The sequence below is a fragment of the Mastacembelus armatus genome, chromosome 7, assembly GCF_900324485.2.
Source record: "Mastacembelus armatus chromosome 7, fMasArm1.2, whole genome shotgun sequence".
Taxonomy (NCBI): domain Eukaryota; kingdom Metazoa; phylum Chordata; class Actinopteri; order Synbranchiformes; family Mastacembelidae; genus Mastacembelus; species Mastacembelus armatus.
In genome coordinates this window covers 8773033-8787736 of record NC_046639.1, presented here as the reverse complement: position 1 = coordinate 8787736, position 14704 = coordinate 8773033, and the positions used below count along the sequence as shown (strand labels likewise).

Sequence of the window (14704 nt, the reverse complement as noted above, 5' to 3'; positions counted from 1 at the left end):
ATGCTATCACCTGATCGGCTCAAACTGATATAGTCGATCTTAGCAGACACACAGCAGCTTTAGCTCTAACATTTGGAGTCACATTTGTGTCCACCTTGACAAACCCAATTAGTCATTCTCATTTTCATTTTGTTTTGTCTTCACCAACTCCTGAGGGAAATATCTGGCTCTTTAAATGTTCCACCATGTTCAACAGCTAGTCATTAACTAGTCTGTCAGCTGTTTTGTACTGGGCATGTAGCTCACAGAGCTTTTAGTGCATTTTTCAGAGAAAACAGCTGTCTGCTACCACTGAAATTGCACTGGTGCATATAAATAAATACAGCAAGATTATGGGCTGTAATATAAAATTTAAAATGAAAATTTGCTACCAATATGTACAATGATAATCACTAAATGATTAATGATAATTCTTCATTATGGTTCATTACAATACTCACTTTACACATATTCTATATGAAAGACTGTTGATAAAGGCAGCTTTAAAATGGTCATTTGTTGTTGGCACATTTAAATAGCTTGTGGTGTTGAATAATATCAGAGATGTGTTGGCCAACAAAGTCTTTGCAGTGCAGAGGGAAATATGAAGAGGATTTTCCTCAGTGGTGACAGCACCTTCCCACACATACCACACTCGGCTTTGCCTTATCGCCATCTCCACTTGTCAAAAGAAAATAGAAACATGAAGATGGCTGCACTGCACCCAAAGAAATGTGAACCCAGTATCATCTGCTGCAAATATATAAATATATAAGTTCATTTTTAAAGTGCATGTCAATGCTACCACAAGTCATGGCCACAAACATACACAAACTGGCAATTTGACATAAAGGGGTTGGTTCTTATATTTCAACTGGACTGCAAAATCAGTAAATGAAATTGAACTCTTAGACTATAACCATTCTAGAGATTAGGTGTTGGATGTTTGCAATTTATGCTCATATTAAAAAAAGTAGTATCAATAAAAATCAAGCTTTCACTAGAAATAAATTTCCGTATGATGCAATTTTCTAACCATTTACTCAACTTTACTGCTGAAATTTCAATCAAGAGCACTTGTGAAGAAAACAGAGGTTAAAAATGTGCTGAACTCAGGATGAGTCCTTCTTGAGTCCATGTTCCTTTCTCACTGTCTGATCTGTTAACTGGCTCACCACTCAAAACTTGCTTTAATGTGCTCCTGTTGGTTTACTCCTGAAGTGTTATATAGAAATAAAATCTAGAGACTTTTGGGAAAAACAACTCCCTGGTATATGTTTTAACATCTTAAAAGGTGTCCAGGCCTACCAATCCTTAAAAAGATTGTGAGCTTCAGAGAGCATTTTTTGTTACAAAAAATACCTGCTGCTGACCTTTGCCAAAACAGCTTTGTCAGGTTGTCATCAGCATTGGTTATTATCAGTTGTTTTTTGACCTTTAGCATTCGGCGATTTAGCAAGGTTCTGATTTTAAAAAAATATATCTAGAAACATTAAAAAGTAAGTTTAAGACAATGTGTAGCACTAGCGTTAGCAGGGGATAAACTTTGGTACATGATCTCAGGCAATAAATGACTGATTCGTGACAGCCATAGGGCTGTTACTGTTTTTTATGTATTAGGAAGGACATGGTCTCTGTTACACATTTTCTATTTATCAGTGCACAATTTTCCCACCTCAGCAAAGTATAAAGACTTTTTCGGTGAATCCACTGAGGTGCAGCTATCTATTCTTACAGTCACTGTGAGTGGTAGGTATAGCGACTTAAACTACATATGTGGTGTTCTAGTACAAAACAGGCATAGCAAGAGTGACTGAGGGTGATGGGCCTCAACAACATAACAAATGTGCTTCTATACAATGTACTCACTAAAAACATTTGCTTATCTGACAGGGCAATGGGCTTTTACCTACTGATGATAAACCTTGCTTTACAGAAGCTATTGTTGGTGAAGATCATCACAACTGAAACATATTGTGTTTCTGAATATTATAAAACTTATGGTAATTTTATCATTTTCATATCTATGCCTATAAAATCCGCCCACAGTGGCATTTTCTTACATACTATTTTTCATTCTGTTTTATGGGAACACTTTAAATACTTTCAGGTAATATTATACTGTGTACTTGAGAACAGTCTGGCACTATTTACTGTCTCAACTTCAGTTCTGTCAAGCTGGCTATGAAAAAAAATCTTGCTGCTAAATTGTTATTTTGTATGGCTTCACAGTCACACCTCCCACACATTTCACAGAAACGGTGTGTGTTGATTCAATTAAGAAATTAATAGCTACCTATGCATCTACAGAATCTGTCACTTATTATTATTTCTCTTTAACACAAATGAGTGTTGAAGTCTAGCTAACTGCATTCTGTACATTAAAACCTGGCAACCTGATGAAAGGAGTTGAAATTTCATCATCCCTGTAGAAATAGAAGGGTGACTGCCTGCGGGTTTCACACAGAGGCAAGCTTCCCCACTGGCAAGCCATTCATGACACGTAAAGTCTGTTTATTTATAATTGTCACTCTAAGATAAAATTGCCAATACCATTCTCTTGTCTGCAGGATAAATTTGAAGCTACCATACTGGCAGCAGCTGGTTAGCTTAGCTTAGGTTAACATAAAGACAGAAATAGAGTGAAACAGCAGGCGGCAAGTTGAGGATGGGGGTGGGTACTGTTGCCTCACAGGAAGAAGGTTCCTGTTTCGAAACCCAGCAGGGGTGGGTTATCACACATGGGTTTACTCTGGGTACTCTGGTTTCCTCCCATAGTCCAAAAACATGTATGTCAGGTTGATTGGTGACTCTAAATTGCCAATAGGAGTGAGTGTGAGTGGTTGTTTGGTCTTTATGTTTTTGGACTGTCAGAGGAAACCAGAGTAAGCCCACACAAGCACAGGGAGAACATGCAAACTCTACACAGAAAGGCCAGGTTGTGAACCCACAATCTTCTTGCTGTGAAGCAACAGTGCTAACCACTCAGCCACCATGCTTCCCCAGCAGACCCCTGTGACCCTAAATAGGAGTAATAGGGTACATATGATAGATGGATGAAACAGCTAGTCCACCATATCTGAACATAACAAAATCAGCTGACTGGCATCTCCAATGTAATATTATTTTAATTTAACCACCGGTCAGCAGCCATTACTTTGTATCTTTCTTTAAATATCAATTTACTTTTGAGATACATTTTGGATTCAGCAAGACCAGACTAGTGTCTTGTTCTCAGTGTAGTTTTTTTTTTTTTTTTTTTTTTTTTTTTTTGTGGTGCCTGAAGAATTTGACCAAATAACCTTTACAAAGAGACAAACTGCTGCTGTATGGACCCTGTCACACCTTGCTCACTTTTTCTGCAGCTTGTTTTGTCTCTGGATTAACTTTTGACTGTAGAGGCTGAAGAATCTAAATTGGCTTTCAGGGACCTCTTTCATTCCCATCAGACAGTGTATATACTTTCTGTGTTAACGTATTCAAACCCCACTCTCTAAGGTTAGCAGGGACAAAAAGAAGTCAATCCACCGTATTTGTGTCTTTGGAAACAAGGATTCAGGAATTGAAATTCAGCTCTCAATTCACAGCTGCAATTCACAAGCTGAGGCTTCTTTCTTTTCATATTATTTTCATCAGAAAGCAAAGTGCTGTTTTTGACAAATCTATATCCTAATCACCATCATAATTTTTTTGGAAAAAAAAATCCTAAAGTGTGATATTTAACCCAGGTATTTCAAGTCTGATCTGATGTGCAATCAGGTAACTTATAGACTAATCAAAGGGCATTGGTCATGTCAGTCTTACATTTATTCCCGCCCACCACACTAACACAAATGTCCCATGCACTCTCATTCAAAACACAGCACAGGACTGATCAGCACCTCGAGCCATCTGGAATGTCCCCAGTTTCTGTAGAAGTACAGGCTACATGAAAAACCAGGCAGGTATTCTGAACCAAAAACAAGCCCAGACCCATTCACTGCATTGCGCCATTATAAAAAGTGGGAGTGTTTTGGGAACCTTTGTACTTTTTGGTTAGCTGAGAGAAAACACATTTGGCAGAGAAAATGTTGCAAATTCTGCAAAATGGGACCGAGAATGCAGCCAAACATAATGAAACAATGACTCTTAGTCCAACGTAATGTGTTAAATTCTCATGGTAACAGAAGTGATGGGTTTTCTTGTTGGTTCAGACAGAAGAGAAGAACTGATCTGATGTGTTTAGTGTCGTGTGCAGCAGTGATGGCAATGACTTAGCCATTCATGCTCCAGTAATATTCAGATAAGGCACAAATTTGCAACAAAACGAAGCGTTTTCAATGATTCCTGCTGGGTTGCCATCCCTCCACTGTTATTACTGCACGTTTCATTACACCATGTCACTGAGAGAAGCACATAAACACAGGGTGTTGACAGACCCCCTGTCTCACACATGAATGGGAGAATTATCGAGCTCCCTCCTGCCCCAACACATTCATTTTGGGAAATAACTTTTGACATGTACAGAATACTCCATTGAAATTTAAAGCTAAAGACATGTAGTCACTCAAAAAGTGGACACTGCCCCACATTCAGACTTTATATCTCACAAAGGAAATGTTTCCCAGTGGGTGAGAAGACCCTAAAAACACACTGTGTGTGGCATAAAAAATGAAAAAATTAACAACCGGATGGTGAACATCATGTAGCCTCTAGCTGCTGGAGAGCCCAGTAGTTTCTTCAAGTGGTGGTTGACATCAAACACCACATGGCGATGCATTTGAGAGTGTGGGTTGTTTAATGTAATAGTAAGACAATGAAAGTAAAAGTGGGAATGTAGTTGGGGGAACAGGTTTAGGTGTTTAAGGTTTATTAGATACCAAAGCACAGCACAGTGGTTATGATAGAGACAGGAATGTACTACTCTGGGAAGTTTTATCTTTGGTAATGACAATCAAAGTAGCCCACCAGGAATGCATGCTTGCAAGTGATTGACTAGTGCAGCGCCATGCCAGATTATGTCACAGAAAAAGTTGAATGCATTTCCCCCATTCAAATAAATGAGAAGAGCTTTTTGTTTTTATGCAAAGCAAATGTTTGTGTGAACCCTGCCTTAAGGACAGAGATTTCACTGAATGTCCCTGAAATGATTTGCTTTCAAGCTCTTTTCAGTGTTGTTGACTGGAGTAAAAACAATATTTTTAAAAATCTTCTGCATGCTGGGGTTAAATGTACTGCATGTCCGGGCTCTTGCCAGTAGTACAAATCTTAGAATTTAATCACGATTTAGACTTCAGTATTTAGCAAGGTGTTTTTGTACAGTGGCAGTAATTCTCAACAACAAATAATCAAATTACAGCATTTTTGTCTAAAGCTCATACAAATCATATTCACACAGGTTCTTCGTTATTTTCCACTAGAGAGACACATTTGTATTCTGGGTGTGACATCTCGAATCTGCATCCAAATGGGGAATGAAATATTTATACTGCAAAATGATGACACTCTTCATCGTCAATTTGCTTGAACACAAAGGTGCATTAGAAGGTAGGTGCATTCCTGCTCAGGCAAGTCAGAACAGAGTCAGCCAATGAGGCGAGAGAGAGAGAGAGAAAATAAGGTGAGGGGAGTAACAAGGTAGTGAGACAACCTCTGGGCAGCTTCAGGCTACAGAGCCTGCAGACAAGATCGACACCCAGGAATCTCACACAAAAACATTCAAATTGCAATAAATGTCAAAAGCCTGTGATGCAAATACCATCATTTAAAAATGAAAAAGTGCTTTTTTGATTATTATTGCTCAAAAGAGTGACTATTATATACATTTGTTCTGAAGTGTACCCTGTTGTATCTTGGAAGGTGAAGACAAAGCATTGATGGCGCATGGAGTGGGCTCATCATTCAAAAACTTTTGTCCTTCACGCATGAATAAAACATACACATCTGTGACAGCTGTAGTATGTTTATCTACATTTATGTATGTTTTTAGTGAACAGAGTGACTTTGTATTATAATCTAACACAATGCCACTTACATTTTAATTTTGATGCAAACCAATGCAAATTCTGCACATATACATCATAAAGCAATTCTTGCAAATTAAAATTTCTTTTTGTTAAAACAAAAGAAGTTTTTACAAATTTGATGAAACGGCACAAGTCCAAAGCAGGGTAGATTGGGTTTAACGCCATAATCATAACCCCAAATTGTTTTATAGCTCTTTTATTTTGAAATTTAATTTGTGTTTTTTCCCAGATGTTATACATCTGTACAAATTTACAAGGGGAAGTAAGGTTTAATAAAGTTCTATAATAATTACACAATGAAAACACTTTTTCACACTGTCTGCATGTGCCATCACAGAGGCTTTCTACAGATCTGAATGCCGTATTTAAGCTCACATTCCCCACAGTAACGTGTTTCAACTGAGCCTTCACTCTGCATGCTGCCTTGAGGGAATGGAGTGCTCAAATGCAGCACCTCTTCATTCAGTAAATCTCTGTTTAAGGGTCAATGCTCACCCCCAAAAGACTCTGCTTTTCTTTTCTTTTTTTTTCGAACCAGTAAAACATGGAGGTGCATGTTTTTACAAACTACTGAATGCACTGTCGGCCAACCAGTCAGCTTTGAGGTATGCCTTCCACTGGGACGAAAATACAAGTTTCAGATAAAAAAAAAATGTTTTAAAAAGTTTAAAAGCATTTTAAAGTTGTTTTTGTGACAACAATTGAATGCTTTGGGCTGACCTGGCTTTGAAAGTTTATAAAATATGTAAAAGTGAATTTATGTAGACAGGTCTGATCTGAAGAGCAGCCATGGGAAACATGCAAAAACACATTCAGTTGTCATTCAGGGCTAGATATTTACATTTTTCATACAGTTTTAGTGCTATTAATAAAAAATGATTTGAAACTAAGTAACATGATTAGTTCGCAGTGCAAGGAAACACTGCTAGTGGAGCTAAAATAAAACTGCAGCTGGAAAGTCTGTCAGTGTGGTTAGTAAGCCAGACGCAGGGCTGCCTTCGAGCGGAGTATTTTCAAAGGCTCGTTTTTCAGCTGTCACCTTCCAGTGGTCCAAAAGATTACCCTGAACGAGTCACACTGTCCAGAGCTATCTGGCCCACACAGAACACAGAGGTAAAGCACAGTCTGTCTCTAGAGAACAACAGCTCATAACTCAAAGATATTGGTGTCGTTGTCAATAAAATCATATATAAAGAAGATTGGGCTCAAATGAATGTGCTCTCGAGAGAAATATCTTGTCAGGTGAAACTTGGTGCAGCTCTCTACCTCAGGAATGTGTCGGCACTCACCCATACCCTCAGACCCCACCCACCCTTCCCCCAACCTTGCCATTGTGAGGGGAAGGAATTCTTTTCAAAAAGTCCTCCTTTCACTGCTTTTACAGGGGGGATTGTTGGGTCTCGCCCCATTTTTCATTTAAGCCTGAAAGGGAGATGTACATGCAGCTAGAGAAGTTTTTTAAAGTACAAATGCATGAATGTATGTATGTGTGAAGTGTAGGTGTGTGGCTATAGTGTGGATGACAATTAAGTTAACTGCACTCATACTAGCCGAAATGGCAATTTGCAGTTGCAAATTATCTTTCAAATATTCTTATGAAAATGGGTTTAAAGGGTTTCAGAGATAGTCTGGCCTAATGAAGGATGTAGTTTACTCTAGAGAATGACACAGAAATGAACAAATTACAGCTGAGACTCATCAAATAATGAGCAGGAGGCCCTTATTAGATGAATATTACATGAACCTCCTTTAGAATTGTAAGTTTATGCCCTCCTTGGAGTTTTCTTTCAACCAATTTGAACTGGTTAAGATGTTGTGTCTGTTATATTAATAATGTTATATTAATTAATAAAAGCTTTAAAAAATGATGATTTTACTAATGTTGTATAGTCACAGCAGGTTTGGGAATACTGATTTATTTTGTAGTTTCTGTGTTTGTTAGTTCTTTTTCTTACTTCTTGGCAGTAAAACCATGCCACATGGCAGGGTGTGGCAGCTTTTTATGACTGAAAAATGGGTGGTCCTACTCAGGCGCTTGTATCTTATTGGCTGTGGCAGTCCTCTAAAACACCACTACCTGTAGCAGGTAGAGAAAAAAGTCCGAGAGAAAACCAGATAGCGCCTTGCCAGTGGTACCTTCAGTGCCTTGTGAAGACTGCTTTGAGTATTTTTGCTTTTTATTTGCCTTGCACTCACCAAGCCAATGGGGATCTAAAGGAGCAAATAAGGTGAGTAATGCATTGTAAGCAAGGTAAGGCATTCAACCATCCACAGAAAACAGCTTAAAGTCTAATCTTGCAAATCCCTTATATTTTTCTATAGCTAAAACATACCATAACCAATACTATGATAAAAAATTACAAACTTCATCGTCAATATATTAAAATGATAAGATCACCAGGAGAAATCATAGACTGGATATCTTTCTGCAACCGACAGATTTTTGAATGTGGGAGCGTAGCACAGAAAGTGTGGAAGTCTTTATGCATAAAAGGAAGAAAGGTACGACTATCAGAAAGCTTCAGGTGTGGGGACTGAGGAAAGACTTGAGCTGGTAATGTGTTTCCCCAGGAGTGGGACTCTGAGGCAGATTGGCTGTGGTGCCTGGTGGCAGTGGTGGGCTGCAGCAGGGCTGTTAGTCATCACAAATGACTAAACAGTCGTTCAGTTCAGGCCTGTGGCAACGTGCCAGAGCCCAGGATTTCAACAGCAGTAGCCTGAAACCCTGGAGCCACAGAATAGGGCAGGCCTGGTCTCGCTCAGACTCAGACTCAGACTCAGACTTAAACTCAAGAAAAGGGAGAGGCCCACTTCCAGTTCCTACTGCACTCATTGCCGCCCACTCAGCCTCGGAGGCTTCCTCATAAATCACAGAGTTCCAATCGCCTGCTCTGCACCAGGTGCCAGAGTCAGCCTCCATCCTGAAACAGCAAGAAACACTGAAAGTACAGCTTAAGGCTTTCCTTAATGTAATTTAGCAGTCAGCACTGTTGCAAAAACACACTTAGTGTTGTACATCCGTTTGGGAAAACTATATCAGAGAAAATCTGAGACTGAAATTGAATAAGGCTGTGTTATTATATATTTTTTTCTTTTTTGACAATGTACATTTGTGTCTTTTGTTTCAGACACTTTCTGCAAGAATATTCCATGTGTTCTATCCTTCATTCCACCGGAGTCTGTATCTGTATTTATCCAGATTTCAGTGGTGTGAAGTGTAAGAGACATGGGGATACAGCTTCATAGTCACAGCTCCAGAGGACAGTCAAGTCAGAAGTCAATGCAATAAGTCAATTTGTTTCCACTGTTCCATGCTTTTGATTTTATTTTGAATGTTGGAAATTTTTGTTCTGTTTATGTACCATATAGTATTACATATTGTATGTATTTTTCCTGTGACATATAGAATAAAATATGATTGCAGGTATTTTTACCAATAAGACACTGTGTTGAGTGCAGTAATGTGACTATGTTTTCTGACCTTGTGCCCAGTGCTTCTTTTTTTCTACAAGTGCAACATCTCAAATCATTACAGAGCCATTACACCACCCACATCCAAGTTTCTGTGGTTCCCAGCCCCAGAGCATGATTTTTTTTTTTTTCATTAGCCAACATGGAGAATTTGAGACTCAGCCCACACAAACAACCTTTACTGTTTACTGGCAAATGAAGCTTATTAACAATTTAAAACATACCCTCACTGTAGCCCACACAATAATGTCATTAAACATGTTTCTCCCTGCTAGAAATTTCAACTACTCCCAGCACATTTCTCTCCAGCAGTGCCTATGGAAGGGAAATACAAACATTATCATCTTTGCTGTTTTACTTTCTCATACCTTGATGCTGCAGTTTTCTGTATACCAATTTAATATGTAGACTAGGCTTTCTAGTGTTTGTAAAGCTCAAAGTCTATAACTCCAGGGTTTTTCAACTAGACCTGATCTGGATAAAGCTAAGTTCAGCAGAATTTTAAATAAAGCTGAGCAGTTCGTCTGGACGTTGGTGAACATGCCCCTCCACTGTCAGGATTTGTTTTGGTTTTGGTTCCTGACAATCAATCGCCTCTGGAGACTTTTTAGAATGCAAAACAAATAGCAATACCAAAAAGCAAAGCAACATACTGTTGGCCCATGGTTATGCATGCGGGCTACACTCGTATAAATATAAATGCACCCTCCTGGTCTCAATGACATGGAATGGATTTTTCCCCCAGGTGTCTTTAAATGTATTTTAGTAGCTTAACATAGCCAGCCTTTTAAGTGCATAGCTACAAGCAATGATAGTCTCTCAGTCAACGCAAAGAGAGTGTGCAAGCTGAGATACAAAGAAGATGATACTATTTGTACATGTCCGTCACAATGTAAACTATGCTGCATTAACCGTCAGAACATACTGATACAATAATTCTTTGCAATACATTTCACCTAATGTTTACAGTCGATTTCATAAAAATCTTACATTAATACACCGCTGCATTAATTCCTAAAATTGTTCCAATATTTACAAACAAATCCTTATTTTTTTACACATTTAATCTAATTTTAAATTAAATATATAGAAGAAAAAACACTGGGAGTTCTGAAATTGTAGTGGGATTGTTCATATTTTTGACATATCATGGGCTAAAGTTATTTATCGATCAAAAATAGTTGATTAATCACTAAGGAAAATAACATTCATTTATTCATGCATTCATAAACGTATTCTCATTTGCATGAATATTTTTTGCGTGGTGATTGGCTGTTTGAAAAAAGACAAAGAATGCTACTCAGTTGCATTGTTTACAATTAAACTAATTCTAGCTCATTTGTATGTTTTTGCAACCTCCCTCAACTCTTGCAGCATAAAGTGAAAATATTTTACTTCAGCTGACATGAAAGTCTGCAAATTCTGTCTCTTTTTCATCTTTCTACTTCAGAGTACAACATTCGGGGAGGATACAGGTGAGCAGGTGCAGTTACATCAGCAGCCAGCATGAATTCAGTGATGTGATCTCTGCTGTGAAATGTTGATTATTCAGCTTCTATTCTTTGCAGCTGAGGAAGGTGATATGACAGTTTCACACCACAAAAAAAGCACTTGCTAATTTAGAGCATAGCTGAAGAGCAGAAATGTAGAGTGGGGTCAGCACCATGCTTCAGTAACTGGAATTTACAGTGACTTGTACAGTCACGGTTGGCACGGTGGAGCAGTGGTTAGCACTGTTGCCTTACGGCAAGAAGGTTCTGCCTTTGAACTTGTGGCCGAACACAACCTTTACAGGATAAGCTGTATAGACAATGGATAGATGTACAATCATTGACTTCAGGCTATTCAGGCCCTATTGTCTGCTGGCTACACTGGTGTCATTCCAGTGAGATTATACATTGTACAAGTAGTTTGTCTTCTGTGTGTTTAGTGGCAGAAGATATCAGTGCCCATCAAGTGCAGCGTTTAGTGGAGTTGCTGACGTCTAAGGAGTGCGAGGATCTTCTGTTCACCCTCTCTCACCCAGAGGAAAACATCTTCCAGCATCTTGAACACCTCTCAGCAGAAAATAATCAGCTAGATCACAACACCCGAGCCAAGAGAGACACTTCTTCTGCTGAGGGTTGGTGCTCAATATCTGAAACACATCTCACCCGATACCTTTGACACTTCAGACCACAGAAATCATAGATGTCCAACATCTGCATAAAAAAGTTACAAGCTAAACCACAAAGAGAGTAGAGGAGAGCCCTGAGGGGCTGAACAGGCACACTCAAAGCTGTAATAAGGTAGATTAAATCTGCCCTGAGACCTGTCTGTTTCTCACACATCCAGCTCAGCATGGGGAGCTTCTGGCAGCAAGCTGACTGCCAGGGACCTGTCTGTCTGATGGCCATATGTTTTGTGTTTACTAGATAGTGAGGCTCAGTGCCGGACGGCCCTGACAGACTGGCTGCTGAGGTACGGCGAGCAGACCTACTATGACAGGCTTTCTCGCGCCTTGCAGCACATCGGCAGAACAGACGTCGCCATTGGTGAGAAGCAAATGCAAGACAGAAAGAGGACAAATAGAACACTTTTGTGTGGTGCCACTGATATAATGAGTTTCAAATTAAAATGGTTCACTTATGTACAGAACAGTGTTGTTGATAGCAGCAAATCTTGTAAGCAGACATCACAGCATGTCCCTTGACAAAAGGAAATTGGAACAAAGCCTCATTTGGGTACACGGCAGTATATTTTCAAAATTGGTTTATTTCGGTCAATAAGGCCTCCTCAAGCCTTTAACAACAGTGCGTAATTGCTTCATTACTTTGAGATTAGTTTTAATTGGAACTTCAAAAGTGGCATATTTTGCACACTGCCAGTATCTGGCATGTGTTGCAGTCCAGTGTGCACACAACTCCACAGCCGAGTGGCGTTGGATAGAAGGAGGTGTAAATGATCTGACAGAGGACTCAGTGGAGCTGACACCAACCAGAGAACAAACCATCTGCTCCTTTCATCAGCAGCTTTGGAGGAAAAAAGACAAAGAGAGGATGGGCAGAGATGAGTTATAAGACTGTGGGGGGGTGGCTTTGATGAGAAAGACTATATGGACGCAGGATGCAGCAATTATCATACACTTGATTGCAGCCCTGAAAAGATCTGCTTATATGTAGAAACTTGAGCAGTTTGTTTTGTTTTACTCTGAAGGACAGCAGTCACTCTCCTGCCAGAACTAATTATGTCCAGGGCAGGAAAAGAACAATTAAATTCAAATTTGCAGGATGGAACAGGTGCACTTTTAGCACTTGACGTTACTTGAAGTCATTGGGCCTGTGCTTGTGTTTTCACAGAAGTGGGAAAGAACATCAACCAGGACAAAGCCTTGAGTCTGAAACGCTATGTTGAAGATTATCACAAATATGTAAACTCCTTAAACGTTCCATCAATTCAGTCGGATGCAAAAGAGCACCAGCATGCAGGCCAAAGGATCAGAAAAAGAACAGGTATGATCATTTATCCTAAGGCTTGTAGGGGTCACAATAGTTTGACACATTATAAAATAAAATAAGTGATGGAGAACTGAATCTTAACATATGTGGCTGTGCCTGAGCCCACATATCTTGGGCTACTGATGTCAAGAGGAGATTTTTGGGTTATCCCTCTGGAGGCTGTCTAAATGACAAATGATATAACGTTTCACTGAACCCTGAATCTATTAAGTGTTTAGATGAGATGCTGGATTAAATTTGGTGGCCGTGGGCATGCTTCCAACTCATTACTTTTCAACATCAAGGTTCTCAGTATATGCCAAGTATTTCCCAAGACATCCAGAAATTCAAAAATGTAATTATCACCTGTCCATTTTTTTCAATCTCCTGGGTGTTTTATTCAAGTTAAAATTTGACAAAAAATTGACTGCTGCCCCTGTCCATTGAGATGGTAAATGTGTCTGCCTTGTTTGTGTGTGTGTGTACTAGTAAGGGATCTTACATCGCGTGACCTGGATTTGATAGTGGAGCAGGCACCTGTCCCTCTGTACGAGAAGGGGCCTTTGGATGTCGCTCTACCGCTCTTGTATGGCATCCTGCTGGGCTTTGGTGGCACCTTGCTTGCAGGCATCTTTATCCTCCTCGTTATCATCCTCGCCTCTTACAGACACCAGCAGAGCCGTCACCCCAGGGTCCCCAGCAGTCCCAGCCATAAGCTCATGGGTGATATGTGACATGAAGATGCCGCACCTGGGAAATCAAATGTATTATTGCAGGGGTTTAAATTGTCAAGGAAGCCATATATATAATCATTCGATACCAATGCAAAGGGCATAGATACATAAATAAAGACAAGAATGTTTGTTTCTATTTGTTTTCCAGATGCATCTTGTTTATAAAAGATTTAAAATACCTAAATCTTTGTCCACAAGCAGAGCCAATACAAAACTCAATATCGACTCCACCACACCACAACTAATTATGACAAATATGACAAGAATAATGCACTCTCAGATTAAGCAATTTTCCATGCTGTGTATTGCTAGGCTGGTAAGCACTATTGTCTTGCCAGTGGGTAGATGACTAATGGTGTGACAGATGCACTGGAACCCAGCCCTCACACCAAAGGTTGTTCCGGTGTTACTGTGATAGTGATGCCACTTTCCATTTCCCCTCCAAGTGACGGCAATGTGCCCGTCTGGCATTGAACAGCAACTAATTATCCAGCCTCGTGCCTGCTTCCCGGGGCCTGCCGATACCTCCACAGGCAATCCAAAAGACTAATAACAATGACAAGGCTAGCAGACAATGGAGCACACTTGGTTGTGATGGCAGATTCTGGTGGGTGACAGAAACCCAAAAGAAAACACAGAGCTATATTTTTGAAGGTGTGACGTAGTGAGAATTGCTAGCAAGCTGAAAAAAAAACAGATATATGACATACTGCAGCAGAGTAGGTCCAGGAACTGGCATCAGAAACTAAACTGAATAAAAATGGTAATGTTTGGAGATTCAAATTAGCTTTGCTGTCATGTGTGAGCTTTAATTAACAGACGCATTTGCTCACAACCAGGGTATTTTCACATTCTCTGTTGAGACAAACAGTTTCATAACAGAAAATTGCACTGGAGTATTTCTAGCTTCTTGTTCTCAGTTTCTTGCGCTGTCCGTACTTCATTCTTCGCAACTGAAGTAATTACTTCATTATATAAATCTGTCCTAATGTGCTTCAGGAGGGAGATAGCTCAAATTAACAGTGGCACGAAGCAGCAA

General features: G+C 39.6%; 1 protein-coding gene across 1 annotated transcript; it reads left to right on the top strand.

Moving 5' to 3' along the window:
• The first annotated feature begins 10860 nt into the window (after positions 1-10860).
• tmdd1 (transmembrane and death domain 1) lies at positions 10861-13665 on the top strand. Its single transcript, XM_026331553.1, has 5 exons — positions 10861-10930; positions 11386-11577; positions 11870-11989; positions 12794-12946; positions 13421-13665. Exons 1-5 carry the CDS (start codon positions 10861-10863, stop codon positions 13663-13665), a joined length of 780 nt encoding a protein of 259 aa, XP_026187338.1.
• The last annotated feature ends 1039 nt before the right edge of the window (positions 13666-14704 follow it).

Bases quoted from the DNA above. Each gene is read 5' to 3' on its own strand.
- tmdd1 (XM_026331553.1), top strand. From the start codon at position 10,861: ATGAAAGTCTGCAAATTCTGTCTCTTTTTCATCTTTCTACTTCAGAGT. The intron at 11,578-11,869 runs GTTGGTGCTCAA...TGTGTTTACTAG, and splicing joins AGACACTTCTTCTGCTGAGG to ATAGTGAGGCTCAGTGCCGG. The intron at 12,947-13,420 runs GTATGATCATTT...TGTGTGTACTAG, and splicing joins AAGGATCAGAAAAAGAACAG to TAAGGGATCTTACATCGCGT.